The following is an 18,008-nucleotide window of genomic DNA, read 5'->3' on the forward strand; positions in this document are numbered from 1 at the left end:
CCAAAACTCATACGGCTGTATAAAATGACGTTGAGCAATGCCACCAGCTCCGTCAGAATAGGGAAGAACCTCTCCGAGCCGTTTTATACCAAACGAGGTTTCAGACAAGGGGACTCATTTTCGTGTGATTTCTTTAATCTGATGTTGGGGAAGATAATAAGAGCCGCAGAACTGAACCGCTCAGGCGTAATACTTTACAGAAGTGTAAAATTGTCGGTAAAAGCAAGGGCTACGTCTATTCTGCCTTCTCGGGAGTGAATATAGAAGCAAAGCGAATGGGCCTGGTGGTGAAGGAGGACAAAACGAAGTATCTCTTTCATCACACAAACAGCCAGAGCATACGCATCCTGGCACCCACGTAGGAAGTAGATGACTTCGTTTATTTGGGAACCAGCATTAACACCAATAATAATGTCAGCCTTGAAATCCAACGGAGAATCACTCTTGCCAACAAGTGCTACTTTGGGCTGAGTAGGAAATTGAGAAGTAAAGTCCCCTCTCGTCGTACAAAGATCACACTCTATAAGTCACTCATGTATGGCGCGGAGGCATGGACAATGAAAGCATCTGATGAGTCGGCTCTTGGAGTTTTCGAGAGAAAGATTCTGCGAAAGATTTACGGACATTAAACGTTGAACTGTCTGAGCTTTACAACGATATAGACATAGTGCAGCGAATTAAAATTCAGCGGCTACGCTGGCTTGGCCATGTCGTTCGAATGGACAGAAACGCTCCTGCTCGGAAAATAATCGACGCGGGCCGCGATGCTGGTAACAGAGGACGAGGAAGGTCTCCCCTTCTTTGGAAAGACCGGGTGGAGAAGGATTTGTCTGCACTTGGAATTTCCAATTGGCGTCACTTAGCACAGAAGATAAAGAAGAAGAAGATCAACATTCTTACATGAACGCACCTTGGTAAATCATTGCATAAAATTGTTTATTATTTAACTTATATGGCTAGTTACGCTTCACTATTACCTCGTACATTGTGTTCATTTGGTTTTTATGTGTTCGTAGCAAAAGCGACCTGGCAACGTCTTTCTGCCTTCTCGGGATTGGATAATAATTGCATAAAGTTGTCTATTATTTCACTTATATGGCTAGTTACGTTTCATTATTACCTCGTACATTTTGTTCATTTGTTTTTTATGTGTTCGTAGCAAAAGTGACCTGGCTAGGTCTGTTCTGCCTTCTCGGGATTGCATAGAGAAGTAAAGCGAATGGGTCTGGTGGTGAACGATGACAAACCGAAGTATCTCCTGTCATCACACAAACTGTCAGAAAATACGCCTCTTGGCACCCACGTCAGTGTTGACAGTTACAAGTTTGAAAAAGTAGACGACTTGGTTTATTTGGGAATCAGCCTTAACACCAATAATAATGTCAGCCTCTAAATCTAACGGAGAATCACTCTTGCTAACAAGTACAACTTTGGGCTGAGTAGGCAATTGAGAAGTAAAGTCCTCTCTCGTCGTACAAAGGTCACACTCTATAAGTCACTCATCATGCCTGTGCTGGTGTATGGCGCGGAGGCACGGACAATGAAAGCATCTGATGAGTCGGCTCTTGGAGTTTTCGAGAGAAAGATTCTGCGAAAGATTTACGGACCTTTACGCGTTGGTGATGGCGAATATCGCAGACGATTTAACGATGGGCTGTATGAGCTTTACAGAGATATAGACATAGGGCAGCGAATTCAAATTCAGCGGCTCCGCTGGCTTGGCCATTCGTTCGAATGGACAGGAACGCTCCGGCTCTGAAAATATTCAACGCGGGCCGCAATGCTGGTAACAGAGGAAGAGGTAGGCCTCCTCTGCGTTGGAAAGACCAGGTGGAGAAGTACTTGGCTTCATTTTCGTTGTTGGTGTTTCCGACAGGGTAGGAGTGTGATGTAATGTGGAACGATTTTCCGTCATCCCTTGTCAAATTGCTTCACTTGGCATTTCCAATTGGCGTCAGTTAGCACATAATAGAAATGACTGGCGTGCTGTTTTGGAGTCGGCCCAAATCGCTTAGGCGGTTACAGCGCCAATAAAGAAGAAGAATAAGCCAGGCTTTGCTTCCTTATAAAATAAATTGTCAAGCATACTTTATATGGAAGAAAATACACAGCACTGTCAGCCAGAAAAGTAATTAAAAATCCGCGCGATTTCCTAGTGTAATGAAATTTGCATTTTGACTCACTAAAATTTGATGGGCTGTAAAACTGCGTACCTAAAAAATAGTTTGAAATTTTTGGGTGTAATTGTTAAAGTTTTAAATGTAAATTTATGTGGTTCTGGTTATGTAAAGGGCAAGACTTTTATATAAAAAATATAAACATAAAATACACAAAAAATAGTAACAGCTAGTTCAAATTTCACTTAACTTAATCATCTAAAAACAAGGCATATAAAAAGGTGGCAACCCTATTAAAAAAATAAACCCTACTTTCCCATCTGTTGGCCAAGCCTCTTCGTTTGACACCTCATGTTTGAAAACCGGGCGAACGGTGTAAAATCATAATTTTAAAAGCAAGTAGTAACCCTATTAAAAAAATATAACCTTATTACCTTGAGGTCGAGCCCTTTCATTTGACACCTCATTTTTGAAAATCGAATGAACGGTGCAAATATTATGCAATTAACAAAATTGCCTTCGCATCAGTGATCGGACTGAGAAAAAATTTGTGTGGTTGAATCTGGAAAAAAATGTGGTAGATTTTAAACAAATATGGTAAATCTCGGGTTTTGGATCAAATTTGGACAAAAATTTAAATAAATGCTGCAAGGTTTCATCTACATTGCAAACATTTTGAGTAGAATCTCAAAAAAAAGTATTTTAGTTTAATAAAGTGCAAGACTGAAGTTGCAAAAAATTGCGTTTAGTTTTGGCTATTTTTTTCCTTGACCAACCATTTTTTTCCTGACATACCAAGATATTTTCCGAACATATATATCGACTCCTTTGCGCAAAATTATCGTATGTTACATTTCTTACGAAATTTTAATTTTTGATTCAACTTTGTTTTACAACCCATAACGAATCACCTGTTCAAATATTACGGCTTAAATCCCAATAGCTACCCCAAAAATTTGCTATACATTTTATCGCATGTGACAACAACTTTCTTCTTGTGGGCGAAATTATCATATGTGCTGGAAAATTAGAATGTGGGGACCTTTCTACAAAAAATCTTTCGTTTAGTTATATTTCTCAATTATCTCACAAAATCTAAACTTTAGTATTGATGGTGCTAGCCAAAGCAGAGAAAAGTACAAAAAATACTTTCCTCTAAAATGTGGCACGTTCCAAAAACCGATAAGGTAAATATACATAATTACGGGGTACTAAGGATTTTTCTGACGTTTTAATTTTTTTGCGTTGAAACTACCAAATGTAAATTAAAAAATCAATATGTTACCTTTAAATCGATCAACTAAGATTAGTTTCCAATTATCGGTAAAAGAAAATAACTAGAATTATAATTTATATTTATAAATTTAATGACACCTTAATATGTTTCTAAATCCGTGGCGAAAATTCTTTGATGTAACTAATTCCGTGATAATGTGTTCCTAATTCCGGCCATGCAATATATATACAGCTTTTATGTTATAATAATGATGATATCTTTATTATTTAACTTAAAAAATTAACTTTAATTTAAGCACAAGTCAAAATTTGTATTTACCGAAAATTTAAATTTGTACAAATTGTGTTTTTAAGAACTTAATCACAAATAAAAGTTATTTCTAAGATAACTTTCAAAATAAGTAATATTCAATGTTCTTAAAAATTATTTGACTAGCTCCGAACTTAAACAAAAATATAAAATCAAAGGAATAATTAGTACAATGCAATAGCAGTTCTTTTTCTACCAACTACTTTTGAAAACTTAAATCATTAAATGCATAAACTCCACGGCTTTTTAAGTAATCTTCTCAGGACATCTGAAGCATCGTTGATGACCACGTCCACTTTGTCAGGGCAGCGCCAATTTGTTCCACTCATTTTCATCGTCTTGACTTCGTGTTTTTTTCCTGATTGGTCATCGATTATACTCATTACTATACCGGGAAATTTTTTTCCTCATAAATAACACTGGATCACAAATACAATCGCCCGAGAGATTTGCAATTTATTCAGGTAAAAAAGTGGTTCCACTTAATCACGTATATTTTGCGGACCAATTGAGCGACCTTAATACAAAATATGGCATATGAAAGAAAAAGAAATTCTCCATAAACCGTATACGCATTATTTTTCAATAGGCCTGATAGTTTCTGAGAAATTATTTAAACATTCAAAACTTTTTGTTTTTTAATATTGTTATTGAGATTTGTACCACGATTTTGTTTATTAGAGAAAATTGAAAAAGCTATTGCGGAGATCACCACATCTCCTTGTCAGACTTCTTTTTTCTAGACTTCAGCAGGGATCAAACCCGCTTCATCGATGTGCAAAGTCAGAAGCGCTAACCATTTTTTTGTAAATAGAAAAATTAAAACTTTAATAGGGGACAAATAAAAACATTTAGCTATCAAATGAAAATACGCAAAGATTTTTTATATGAAAAAGGATTAAGAAAGCATGTTAAACATAAGCCATGAACACATGAGTAACACTGCTTTACTCTAAAAATTTGTGTCTAATTTTTAAATTATTTACTAACAAAAATAAGCGCCTTTTTTAATAATTTCTGAACCGAATTTAATGAAATGCTAGTGTAAAATGTTGCGCCGCAAATACGTCCTTCTCTTCTTACAGCTTTAACGTAAGTGCGTGGTATAGCACGGAATAAAGAACGTGTACAATTGAAAGGACATAAATCCGTGACAGCAATTTAAACCTTAAGTTATTACCAGGGAACGGATTTTTAGGACCTAAAAACCTATAAAAAAGGCAAAATAAAGTAACGAAATAGGCTGGAAAAGGCAAAATAAAATAGCGAAAAAGGCAGGAAAAGGCACTAGGTATTGTAAAAAAGGCAAAATAAAATAGCGAAACGGCAGGAAAAGGCAAAAAAAGGTATTGCTAAAAAAGCAAAATAAGGCACTAAAAAAAGACAGAAAATACGAAGAACAATCAAAAAATATATTTTTTTAGAAATGTTTATATTACAAGTAAAAAGAGAAAAACTATGAACTAGTTTCATTATATGAAAAATTTGTACTTTGAATCTTTGACTATTTTATCCTTTCGAGTTTCTAACTCATAAAACTTTAATCTGTATAGTTGTAGTAACATTGAACCACAAGATGCATTTTGAAGTTTTCTGGCAGCATTTTGATTCGATTTTCGCGAAGAAAAAGCCTTGAATGTACTAAATGTACGATCGACGTAAGTTGATACAAGGGAGCCCAATTTAAATATGGAACGTTTGAAACGTTCATATTATCAGGAATAAGGGGGTTTTCCTCGCACTTTACAATTTTATCCACACTCCTTATTGTCTTCAAGCCTACGTTAGCTGAGAAAACGGCTTTGAATTTTTTCAACACTAATTTGGCAAGAGGTCCCTGCGCTTCTATAAGCCGCATGGGCAAGTGTATATTTTTTAATCTTAAAAAAAAAAATTGTAAATGCTATAATCACTTTTTTAAAGGTAGAAAAGGCAAAAAAAGGCAAATATATTAAAAAAGGAAAAAAAGGCAAATATCTTAAAAAAGGCAAAAAAAGGCAACATCAAATGTGTATATATGAAATCAGGGAAAGCTAAATCGTGGACATTCTTAATCGAATATACTCTATCTCTTTAGCAGAAAAAAAGGCAATTTCCATAAAATCCGTTCCCTGGTTATTACATATCATCGTGTTTTTTTTCGTAATTATCAATATGATCTCAAAATAATGATAATGAATTAAATTTTTGATACATTCTCAACATTTTACTGTAAATAATGGAAATAAAAAAAATACTATAATGTCAATAATTCATTAGAATGTAGAGAATCACAGATATTTACCATTAAATATTAACGTTTAGGTTAATAAAACTATAGCACGAAATTACCTCAACAATTTCTTTAGGGTTTAATTTAATGACAAAAAGAATTAGTGAGATAGTTTTTGTAAGAATTTAATGAAAATAAGAAAAAATGTAAAGTGTTGAAAAGCCCTATTTCCGTGTTAGACACGTAATTATGTACCATGTAAACGAAATATGTACATAATTCCGTGAATCAGAAATATCACTTTTAAGGTAATTAAATCTACCGGGATGAATTTGGCAGTTACACAAACAATTAACAGATGTTTAATGAATACTAAAATATAATCATAGTGAGAAAAATACTTATCGTTAAATTTTTACAGCCTTAAGAAATACACTACAGTCGTTAACACTTCGCCTAGGACGTCTCCTTACATGATGTTAATTCTCCGAACTACAACTTATAGACTGCCTGATATTATATAAATATAATCCATAAGTACAGTCAGAATGGACCTTATTAGTTCTTAAAAATTAAAGTATATGCTGGTATTTTTTATTTGATCAAACATTCTACCAATTCCTTATTTAACTAGAAAAATCGGAATTCCACGGAATAACGTACTACCCCGCAATTGTGTGCATTTACTTTACTTGGGATTTGCCGATTTTACAAAACCCCCAGGAAAAAGTAAACAACGCCTTAGAAACTTTAGATGCACAGAAGTTTGCTAATACTTTCACAAAAATTGCCGTTTTTAAACATTTTCGCTATTAATTCTTTTTAAAAATCATATATTTTGCAATTTAACACAATAAAACCATGTTTCCTGTCGAAAAATTGATTATTGAGAAAATTTACTATTTTACAGCTTATTTTATCCTATCATTCGGCTTTGTTGTTAGTATTTAGTGTTGGACAATTATTGCTCTTAAAAAAATAAAAAAAATTATGTCCATAAAAAATAAAACTACTCAAAAACGTGAATATGTGGTAGATGTCAGACCTTGTGTGGTAAATGTAGTACATGCTCAAAAAAGTGGCAGATCTACCACAATGTGGTAGAAGTCCGATCACTGCTTCGCATAAAATAGTATCTCTAGCCACACCTACTTTCCGTAAACGTTTGGAGCAGCATTTACATTCACTTATGAGCGAGAACGACAGCAGTGAACGTCCGCAAAGGCATCAATGCCACTTACAGCTACATATATGAACGCTGTTTGGGCCTCCAACATGATTCAATAACACAATGTGATGTAATTTGTGACAGCTCAAATTTGACACTCCTTTATCTAGAGTAGTATTTTGGAAGTAGGAGAAAGGGGAAGAATGTGATCGCCTTTTGCGAAAACGGTAGTAGAAAGGTACTAAAAAAGTGCGCAAAGTATGCAATTAGAAGTAAAATGTGTGTTATTAATTCCATGTGAATTTGCAATATATTTGGTGTTTTAATGGAAATACTAAACAAAATGTAAAAATAGATTTTTAATTTAAGTTTTTGTCATTTCCTGGAACAAATCTAGAATACCGACCGTTCAGCTATGCAAAAACGAGAAATGGAGATCAATAGAACTTTTTACGCTTATTTTAACCATGCCAAAATTATTTAGCGCAGCGCAAGTAAAATATAAAGACGTTTTAGAAGGTTAAAGTTCAATGTTTTTTTTTTGATTTTTTAATATTAATATCTTATGAACCACATAACCGATTAAAAAACTAATAACGTCACCATAAAGATAATCGATTTATCTTTTAGCTGATATACACAATTGAAATTGTTTTTTTTACTACTAAAAAACGAACAAATGTTATATTTTCGTGAAATAACCTCTTTTGAAAAAAAACTGCATGATTAATGGTAAAGAAATTTATATTATATAGAGAGTAAAAGCTATTATCTTTAATTCGATATCCATATTTTATCATGATCTACTTTTTTTACTTGTTTTAAGTAATAAGGGCCGTTTTCTGAAGTAAACTTTAACTTTAAAGCTCACTCTATATTTAAAGGTAGGATTAAAAATAAAGTTATGTCTAAAGTTAAGCATTTCTAATATCGGTTTTTGACGTATATACGATTCTTGGTTGTAAGCCAATTTAAAACCGATAATAAACTGCTTTATTTTAGACACCATCATAAATTTTAATGTAACCTTTAAATATAAAGTGAGCTTTAAAGTTACAGGTTGCTTGAGAAAAGGGCCCTAAGTGATAATTAAAAACATAAATAAACAAAGCAAACAAATCTCTTATATCTTCTTTGTTTTTTACCTACGTTAAATAATTTGGTATCGTTGAAATCAGCGTAAAAAGTTCTATCAATCGGCACTTTTGGTTATTTTATAGCTAAACGGTCGCTATTCTAGACTTGTTCCAGAAAATTACTCAAACGAAGGTGATGCCAACGAATATTTTTTTTTTAATTATACTTCCATTTATTTGTTGGATCTGCTTATTTTACATCTATTAAGCCTAACGACAAGTTTAAAAATCTTAGGTCTAATTTATAATAATATAGCTCAAACCCTGGTGTTGAGCCCTGTTGGTTTAACGTCGCTCAACGAAAGGCTGGTAGATCTCTTCTTCGCAGGCGTGTTATATTTGTTGTGTTGCACAGGCCACTTGCCAGTGGATTCGGGTGGTTACGCAGTTTTATTTTATATTTTCTCTGCTGCTGATGATTACAGATTTAACCATCGGTATACCAAGGTCCCTATGTATATTTTAATTGCGAACATACCACGGTGCTCCCGTTAAGGCCCTTAGCGTTTTAGATTGGAATCTTTGGATCCTGTCAATGTTGGTTGCACAGGTCGTACCCCACAGTTGAATACCATACATCCATATAGGGTTAATGACTGTATAAATATATACAAGTACTTTATAATCTAGTTTCAGTTTTGATTTACTGTTTATAAGCCAGTTCACGCTAGCTGACTTAAGCTTCATTTGTGTAATCTTGGTTGATATGTGTTTGCGCCAAGTTATTCTCCTATCCAAGTGTATTCCTAGACATGTCACCTCATTGGCTTGTGGAATATGGACATTATTTAATTTGATTGGGGGCATACTTGCGGTCTGAGTGAAAATGTTGTATGTTTACACTTCTGTTCGTTGACTATTATGCGCCAGTTTGCCAGCCATTCTTCTATGCGTAGTAAATGTTCCTCTAGTACTATGGACGCTCTGTTGGGGCATTTATTACGACTTAATAAGGCGGTATCATCAGCGAAGGTGGATGTGAGTACATCCTTGCTAGTTGGAATATCTGAAGTGTAGATGATATACAGCATAGGTCCGAGTACACTACCTTGAGGAACGCCAGCCGTTATCGACATGTCTTTTGAAGTGAAATTAGATACTTTTGCAGCAAATTTTCTGTTAGTTATGTATGATTCAAATATTTTGTGGAATTCCGGTGGCAATAATTTTTTAATTTTATATATAGGACCGTCGTGCCACACTTTGTCGAATGCTTGTACCACATCGAGAAAAATTGCAGAGCAGTACTCTCTGAGCTCAAATGGCCTTCTGATTTCATTTGTAATTCGATTAACTTGTTCTATTGTACCATGTTTTTCTCGGAAGCCAAATTGGTGTGCTGGTATTAAATTACGTTCATGGAGAAAGGTAGATATCTTTGATAGGAGTACTTTTTCGAATACTTTGGAAAGACAGGGCAGTAAGCTTATTGGTCTGTATGAGCACGGCTGTGTTGCGTCTTTTCCAGGTTTGGCTATCATGATTATATTCGACCTTTTCCATGATTTTGGAAAGTAACCGAATTTGAGGATGGCGTTGAAAAGGTCAGAAAGAATTGCTAGTGCAACATTCGGTAGCTCTATTAGCATTTTCGGAGTTATAAAATCAGGACCCAGCGAATTTTTTGGAATAAGCTGCTTTACTATAGCTTTTACTTCTAAAGAGTTCGTCTTGCTAGGTATGTATAGCTCATTTGTATTTTTGGTTAGCCGTGGCAGCCTGAAGTTGTTCGTTGGACAGTTTGGCTGAAACACATTCTTTAAATGGTGTGAAAAACACTTGGCTCTCTCCTGCTCACTACGAGCCCAGGTACCACTTTGGTTCCTAATTGGCATTTCCGTAGCCACTGGTGGTTTGAAGTATTTTAGCGATTTCCATAGAGAGTATCTTTCAGTAGAATTCGGGGAAAGATTCTTAATGTACCTTTGCAAGTTGCGATCCTCTGCACGTTTGAGTGCTTGTTTCAGTTTTCTACTGGCAGCTTTATCCAGTAGCTGTGAGGTTGGTAAGCGATGGCTCTGCCACTGTCTTCTTAGGCGCCGCTTTTCTGCCACAAGTTTTTCTATTTCGGTATTTGTAACTGATGTATGTGTAGGTGGTACTTGGACTTGATTTGGTGTTGCCAGGCCAGCGGCTGAAGTAAAGGTTTCTTTAATATGTTCAACAGGGGAGTCTATATCACCCTCGCAGTTAAGTGCAGCGTTTAATTTACGGTGACTACTGATGTACTTTTTATATTTAAGCCAGTTGGTGTTATTTGAAGTTAGACGAGGCTCAATCTCGATGTTTTGGGTCTGTTCATATAGTTTTATTAATATAGGGAAGTGATCGGATGATAGTTCAGGTATGTTATTTCTGTATATGTTTCTTGTAATTGCGAAATCTATTAGGTCTGGTATCTTCTTTATATCGGTGGGCCAGTAAGTAGGTTTACCAGGAGATGTGACCTCTAGCCTATTGTGCCTGTTTATTTATAATGGTATTGTATAACTGCCGCCCTTTTGGGTTAATAAGGCATGATCCCCAGTACGTATGCTTTGCGTCGAAGTCGCCTCCTGCCAGGAATCTATTACCCAGACTACCAAAGAATTCTTTAAAGTCATTTTCAGAAATTAAAAATCGCGGTGGGCAATAAATAGCCGATAGATTCAAGTCTCGGCCGCGGTTTCGTAAGCATATGGTAGTTGCTTGCAGACAGGCTGTTGATTTGGAGTCTAGAATATTGTGCTTTAGGCGATTTCTAATCAGCACCGCTGTGCCTCCTAGAGCTTTACCATCTGGGTGATTTGTGCCATATAATTTATATCCAGGTATGGAGAAATTATATTTATTTGTTAAATGTGTCTCGGACAGTAGCATAACATCTATTTTATATTCAGTGAGAAATTGCTGGTTTACACCGTTAGCATTCCGTAAGCAAATTTTCAATTCACTCATTTTTTATTCACTAAATTTGCAACAATTGGTTTTGAGCCTTTATGAGGTCTTGAATCATATTTTGCATAGTAGACATAAATTGAGTCATATAATGGGTAAGATTCAATAGCATTCCTTCTATGCCACAAGTAGGGGGGTTCGGCTGCATTTGCTCAGTATTATTCCTTTGAATATTTGCAAATGTTTCTTGATTGGAGTTTGATTTCGCCGTGCTTGGCTGCGTTTGTAGTTTTAATGCGTCGGCAAAAGAAACGTTGGGAACTCGCTGCGCATTGGCAAAAAAGGCTCCTGGTGTAGTGGTTGATGGCGTGAGGTGTTGGTATGTATAAGAGCTAGTTGGAGTGGTGGAAGAGCGTACGGCTGTGTTGCGCTGATCCATGCGAGGCTTTAAGTCTTTGTATACAGAGCATCCCCTATAACTGGCGGTGTGGTTACCTCCGCAATTACTGTATTTATTTACAGCCACATCAGCTTTGATAGCCTTGCAAGAAGCGGAAGCGTGAAGGTCGCCACATTCAACACACACTGGACGCAAAGTACAGTATGTTCTGGTATGCCCAAATTCTTGACAATTTGTGCACTGTACGGGGCCGTTTGGCTTGTGCGGCTCCTCCACTGTTATTCTTCGGTGTAGAAGGTATCGTAGGCTGTAGATTGGGTGCACTGCGTTTTTATTCATTGGCTTTGTTTCTGGCTTAAGTTCCACCTTAAACATAAACGCTTTTTGCTCTGTTGATAATATTGACAAGATTTTTAACAGCGAATCCTGCCTTCTCTAGAGCATGAGCAATATCACCAATGGGTACACTTGATTCTATACCTTTTATTACTACTTGCAGTCCTTTGCTGCTTTTGAGCTGGTACTTATACAAGTTTTTCTTATCGTCATTAAGGTGTTTGGTTACCAACCGGTAATTTTCTTCAGTTAGAATCTGAAGTGTGGAGCTAGAGCTGCTTTTATTTTATTGTACGTTGGCACATTTATTTGAATTTCTCGAGGCATTGCGAAAATTCAGAAAAAGTAATTTATAATTATAGGCAAATAAGCAGAAAGCTTATTTATGCCTAGTATTGTCTTTTCGCGTTGGTTCTGTTTTTTTTCTTTGCTTTACGTGAATTATTAATAATTTCTCTGCGGAGCGATTAAAAAACAGGTCCGCACACGTTGACAGTCAAGCCACTAAAAAAAAAAACGAATATTTAGTATGAAAAATTTTACTACTAATATAACCAGAAACTGTAGAGTGAGCAACATTCTGCACAAGTAAAGCAGCCGATTTTATGTGTGGGAGCGAGAAGACTGTTTTATTACCAAACCTTTCTATTATTGAATCATGGTCCACAAATACATATGCGTACGAACAACAGCGGAAATTTTGTCTACCTAACATTCGCGAACGATCTGGACTTGTTTTATGATTCTCGTTCGCGAAGCAGAATACGTAGAGATACGTTCACGTTTGCGTATAAAATCATTAACGTATGTACGCGAACGTTCATATATTAATATTTCCGAACCTTGGTTTGTATGCGCATCACTCGAATGCAGTTTTCACCGATGTATTAACTTAAAATATAGAAAGAAAAAATTAGTAAGTTGCTAAATGTTTGAAAATTGTAGTTTAAGTAAATTGATAAAGTAAATATTTCAATATGGCTGCTAAAAGAAAGACGTTTAAGAAGGCTTACAGCCGAAAATGTTTTTGTTGAAGGTTGCCACCTGTTTGAAAATTTTAATTTAATTTAACTTGTAAGATATAAGATAATATTGCAATATGGGTATCAAGCTAAAGAGGTTTAGGAAAGTTTGCTACCGAAAATATTTTTGGGGATGGTAACCTTCTGCTTGAAAAATTGTATTCAATTAAATATTAAAAATGGATTCCACAATTTTATAGAGCTTGAAGCCGTTTTTTAATGAAAATTATTGTGGAAAATTAACAGTTAATTATAAATGGTAGACGTAATTGCTATTTCGGAGATCACCACGTCACCTCATGAGACTTCTTCAGCGGAGTTCGAAACGACGACCTCAGCTGATTCAGTCAGTTGCCTACGCACTGTGCTTAGTTTTATAAACTGTTGTTGCTTTTTCCACTTTTTTCATGTGAACCAACGCAAGTTATTCCGCTGCAATTCACACTTGATCATGTGGTTGTTGGTTTTCGCTAATAATTCTAGAATGTTTAATTTTAGGCGTGCTCGTCCTTAAGTTATTTGTTTTTTTGTTATGTATGACCTTATAACAATTATATTCAATAATTTTATTGAGCTTGAGGCCGTTTTTTAATGAAAATTATTATGGAAAATTAACAATAAATTATAAATGGTAGAAGTGATAGCCATTTCGGAGAACACCATATCCCCTCATCACACTTCTTCAGCGGGACTCGAACCGACGACCCCAGCTGACTCAGCTTGCCTACACACTGTGCTAAGTTCGTCTTATAAACAGTTGCTGCTTTTTCCACTTTTTTCATGTGAGCCAACTACAATCAAGCGCAGCTATCCCGCTGCAATTCACACTTGATCATGTGGTTGTTGGTTTTCGTTAATAACACTATTTTTAGAATGTTTAACTTTTAGGTGTGCTCGTCCTAAAGTTATTTGTTTTTTTTTTTTGTTATTTATGGCCTTATAACAATTATATTCAAAATTTTTATTGAGCTTGAGGCCTTGATAGCTATTTAGGAGATCACCACATCTACTCATCTGAGTCATCTGGGGTCGTCGGTTCGAATTCCGCTGAAGAAGTCTGATGAGGAGATGTGGTGATCTCAGAAAAGCTATCACTTCTACCATCTATAAATTATTGTTAATTTTCCACAACAGTTTTCATTAAAAAACGGCCTCAAGCTCAATAATATTGTTGAATATAATTGTTATAAGGTCATAAATATTTAAATCTTATTTATTATTTATTATATTATTTTTAAATATTATTGTTAATTTTCCACAATAGTTTTCATTAAAAAACGGCCTCACGGTCAATAAAATTGTTGAATATAATTGTTATAAGGCCATAAATAACAAAAAAAAAAAAAAATGGATATCAAACAGCACAAAAATTATTTAAGGCGCAGTGAAGCACGCCGGGTATTTGCTAGTTTAACATAAATAAATAGGTGAAGTGTATGGGCGAAACTTGAGCGAGTTCATACGGAATGAAAATTTATGATAAGGCTGTATATATTTTTAAATTCTCCAACATAATTCCAATCCATTAATTCTTATATAGGATTAACGGTTTGTTCGTTACTATGGCAAGGCCCCTTTTTTACAAACAAATTATTTGGCTTGCTTTAACTATTATCGTCTGACTGAAAAAATAAAAGTGAGAAGTTAATAGTAAAACCGAATTAATAAAAAAACACAAAAATAAAAAGCATCCTTGATCTTTATAAACCATGCCATGCGGATGACCGGGCTGTCCACCATTTTATTTTATGATCATTTTAAGGCTTTTCATTTTAATTTTTTAAGTACATAATATCAGTTATTTTGGGCCCCTGGTATTTAATAAACTATATCTTTTAATATTAACTGTCAAAATTATTATGAGTATATCAATTAATAGTACTTTTTATTTCGAAACTTTCAGGAACAAATGGGTCTGCAAATAGACCAAATTCTAGGAACTCTCTTAACAGCAGACTCTCTAGTTCACATAACTCATTACGCACATCATCTGCAAATAAACCTGACGATTCCATATTCATTACTCAGGCAATGTCGCATGATGCGTTACTAACAAGGGAAATATCTGATTTTTACAACGTGCCTATAGATTCCGATATATATGCTCTACCAATAGATATGGTAAAAACAGATAAATATAGCGGAGTGCAAAACAAAGAAGATACAATTAAAGAATATAAAAAACTGAATAATTTAATTTTAACTGAGGAAGGGTACTGTAAACATTCAAAATTAAGTCGCAAGAATAATAAAAACAAACGAAAAAAACGTAACAGCGATTATTATGAAAGCGACATGACAAACGCATTTACATCTACGAATAAAAAGTCGGCTAATTTAGATTCGACGGAGGATTATGGTATACATAATGATGGTCATACGTTCTTAGAATTGGGCGAACCACAAGAACGACTCCAGATGACGTTGAATGAAGTGAAAAAATATTACCACACGCTTTACTCTAGTACAAATAACTCAACAGATAAAAATAATGAGTCGGTAAAAACTGATATAGTAAAACGTTCTAATGAAACAATATGGAGTGAATCGTCTCCAAGGTTACAAAATAATCTTTGTTCTATTAAAGACAGTGAATTCAAGTTAAGCGCCAGGACTTTTAAAAACTGTAATGAAAATAATGACACAATTAACAACAACAACATAAATAAAATCGTCTTTTCTGATAACTATAACATTACCCAAAACCGGCTAATAAAGGTCGATGAAGTAGATTCATCCTTCCAAGTTATACGAACTGAAAAAAAAAACACAGTTTTCTCTTAATTTGAAGAAAAAGTTTTGTAATATATTTCGTATTCGCCGAACTCAACGGCCATTCCAAACAAACCCGTCGAGTACGGAACCCATGACTGTCAGTCGGGATCGTCGACACACTGTAGAGAAGCATAAGAAATTTCAATCAAGAGCATTACCTCCCTTACCCAAAAAGGGTAAGTATATAAGACACTAAAATGTATAAGTTATTTATTTATACGTTTCTTTTGGAAATCGTTCTTTAAGCAAAGAGGTTTAAAATTTTTAAAATTCTCGATTGATGGACATTCCGTTAAATCACACGTTTTCTTGAAGATCGCAATCCCAAATACTAAGAAATGCAAGGAAAAGATCTTAATAAGGTTTTCCGCAAACAACAACAACAAAAATAAATAATAACTAAAAAAATATCAAGGATATTAGTTTAGTGTAGAGGAAAAATCTGTTTCAAACCATTCTTTGGTTAATTTTATGGAAATGACAAGAAAGACAAATTTCGTAATGATTTAACATTTTAAATTTTTTACAGAAAATAAAAGGGGCACCAACGTCCTTGACACAATTTCCTTTTCACTTATGACGTTTTTCAATCAAACGAGCGATATGTATTGCTTAACCTACAAAAAGAATTCTACGTTCCCCTAGAATTTCCTTTGCATATTGGGAATAGGAATTAGGAAGCATTCGAAACCAATTTTTTAATTTATTTATTTTATTTTAGTTATTACGGTGAGCCATCAAAACAACACTAACAGCATTTTTCATCAGTTGTCTCGAAAATGTAAATCAACTCCCCTTAAAGAACTCTCCGTCATGCGAATCTTGGAAAGATACGTTTTCTACGGAATCACTAGGAAATTAATTTTTATTCATGCGCTTAAATTGGCGTTTGTCTGTTGTAACGGACTCTCCTAAGTGCAATCTGCAAAAAAATATAGAACCCACTCGCTTCTAGTTTACAGCCTCTTTATTTACTATATTCTCGCTATATCTACTCTCTAAAGCGTAGAACTAGAGTAGGTTAAAAACCCTACAGCTAGCACCAGTCTCTGTGGTTTAAGCCCACTTCGAATATAGAGTAATAGTCTCGGAGGTAAGTTCCCTCTTTAACTATCCGTGTGACCCACGTTGCGACGCGTGCCACGTATGCCTAGCTAATGCACAATGCTGCCCCTTTTATACCATTTTTGTCCATCCGCAGACAGTTATCCTTATTACAATCGTTTTTGTGCTTCATACGTTTTAGGTATTTAACAATTGAGTAATAAAGCAAAATAGTGTACATAGGTAGTCACCCAGTTACATCTGACAAAAAGTAGTACATGAACAATTTAAATGGACGGATTTGTAAGTATACAATTTTGAAAGTGCCCAGCGTCGCGGCGGTCTGCGTTCGCGCCGCACCGCGTTCGACGTCGCGCTCGCGTCCCCCGGCCCCCTCCCCTCCTTTCGCAATTATGCACTGGTGGCACTATAACCGTTTAGAAAAAAAAGAATAATAATAAAATGACACTACTTCACTTCTGAAGCTGCTTTTTTATGTCTAAATAATGGGAATTATTGCGTATGGTGTTATTGCATGCACCACCCATGGTGAAGTAATTTTAGAATGAGAAGAAAGATTTTGATACTACCTTCTATGAAAATTTGCCTATAAAACCTGACTATAAGGCAGCCGAATGTTCGAAAATAAAGCGGGAAAGCTGTTTTATTACTTCATTTTTATTGCGCCATTCATCCCACCTGCTTGGTCCTAATATACGTTCAAATTTAGAAGTCTGAGAGTAGGTAAAATTTTATATATTTTTACATAACAATTTCGTACCACATGTTCGCTTTGTCTTCGTAAACGAAATCCGCAGTTCGGAAATAGTGAAGCAAGCAAGTGATGATAAGGCAGAAATTTTAACTGAAGATAAAAAAAGAATATTATCTGTGTTATATGCTGCGTTTCGTGCACACATTTTAAGGTTTTCTAGCAATTTTTCAACATATTAGAAAGCATTCAGACAAAATTCATACAAAAGCGCTATGTCGACCGATTCCCACACGCCCAAATAGCATAAATAAGCAATGGGAAATAAGGCAAAATTTGTTTTATTTCCAGCCCATTTAAAAGTGAAATAAAGCAAATTTTGCGTTATTGCCGTTTGTGTTATTTCACCCCATCCATCAGGAATTCTGCCCGTTGTTTCATGCACTGCTGACTGATATCCCAATCTTTTTGAACCTTTTCCACGCCTTTTTTTCGAATGTTCTTACAGCGTTCGGTTGAACCATTCCACAATGCCAGCTGATTGGGCAAGAAGAGCCGACTATCCAAGGAATGAAATGGAATAGAAGATTTGTGGATGGCCGAAAAAAAACAAATTTGTCCAAGCACTTAAGCAGTATTACCCATTGTACTTAAGGCCAAGAG

The 18,008-nt window shown here is 35.1% G+C and overlaps 1 protein-coding gene across 1 annotated transcript; it reads left to right on the forward strand.

The window, feature by feature from the left end:
* Positions 1-11,207: 11,207 nt before the first annotated feature.
* On the forward strand, positions 11,208-15,700 carry LOC118756315 (putative uncharacterized protein DDB_G0291786). The gene is made up of 2 exons (XM_036491090.1): positions 11,208-11,211; positions 14,694-15,700. The coding sequence occupies exons 1-2, from the start codon at positions 11,208-11,210 to the stop codon at positions 15,596-15,598; spliced, it is 909 nt and encodes a 302-aa protein (XP_036346983.1). The 3' UTR covers positions 15,599-15,700.
* Positions 15,701-18,008: the final 2,308 nt, after the last annotated feature.

Source organism: Rhagoletis pomonella, unplaced genomic scaffold, assembly GCF_013731165.1.
Source record: "Rhagoletis pomonella isolate Grant_MI unplaced genomic scaffold, Rhpom_1.0 Rhpom_scaffold_00002, whole genome shotgun sequence".
Taxonomy (NCBI): Eukaryota; Metazoa; Arthropoda; class Insecta; order Diptera; family Tephritidae; genus Rhagoletis; species Rhagoletis pomonella.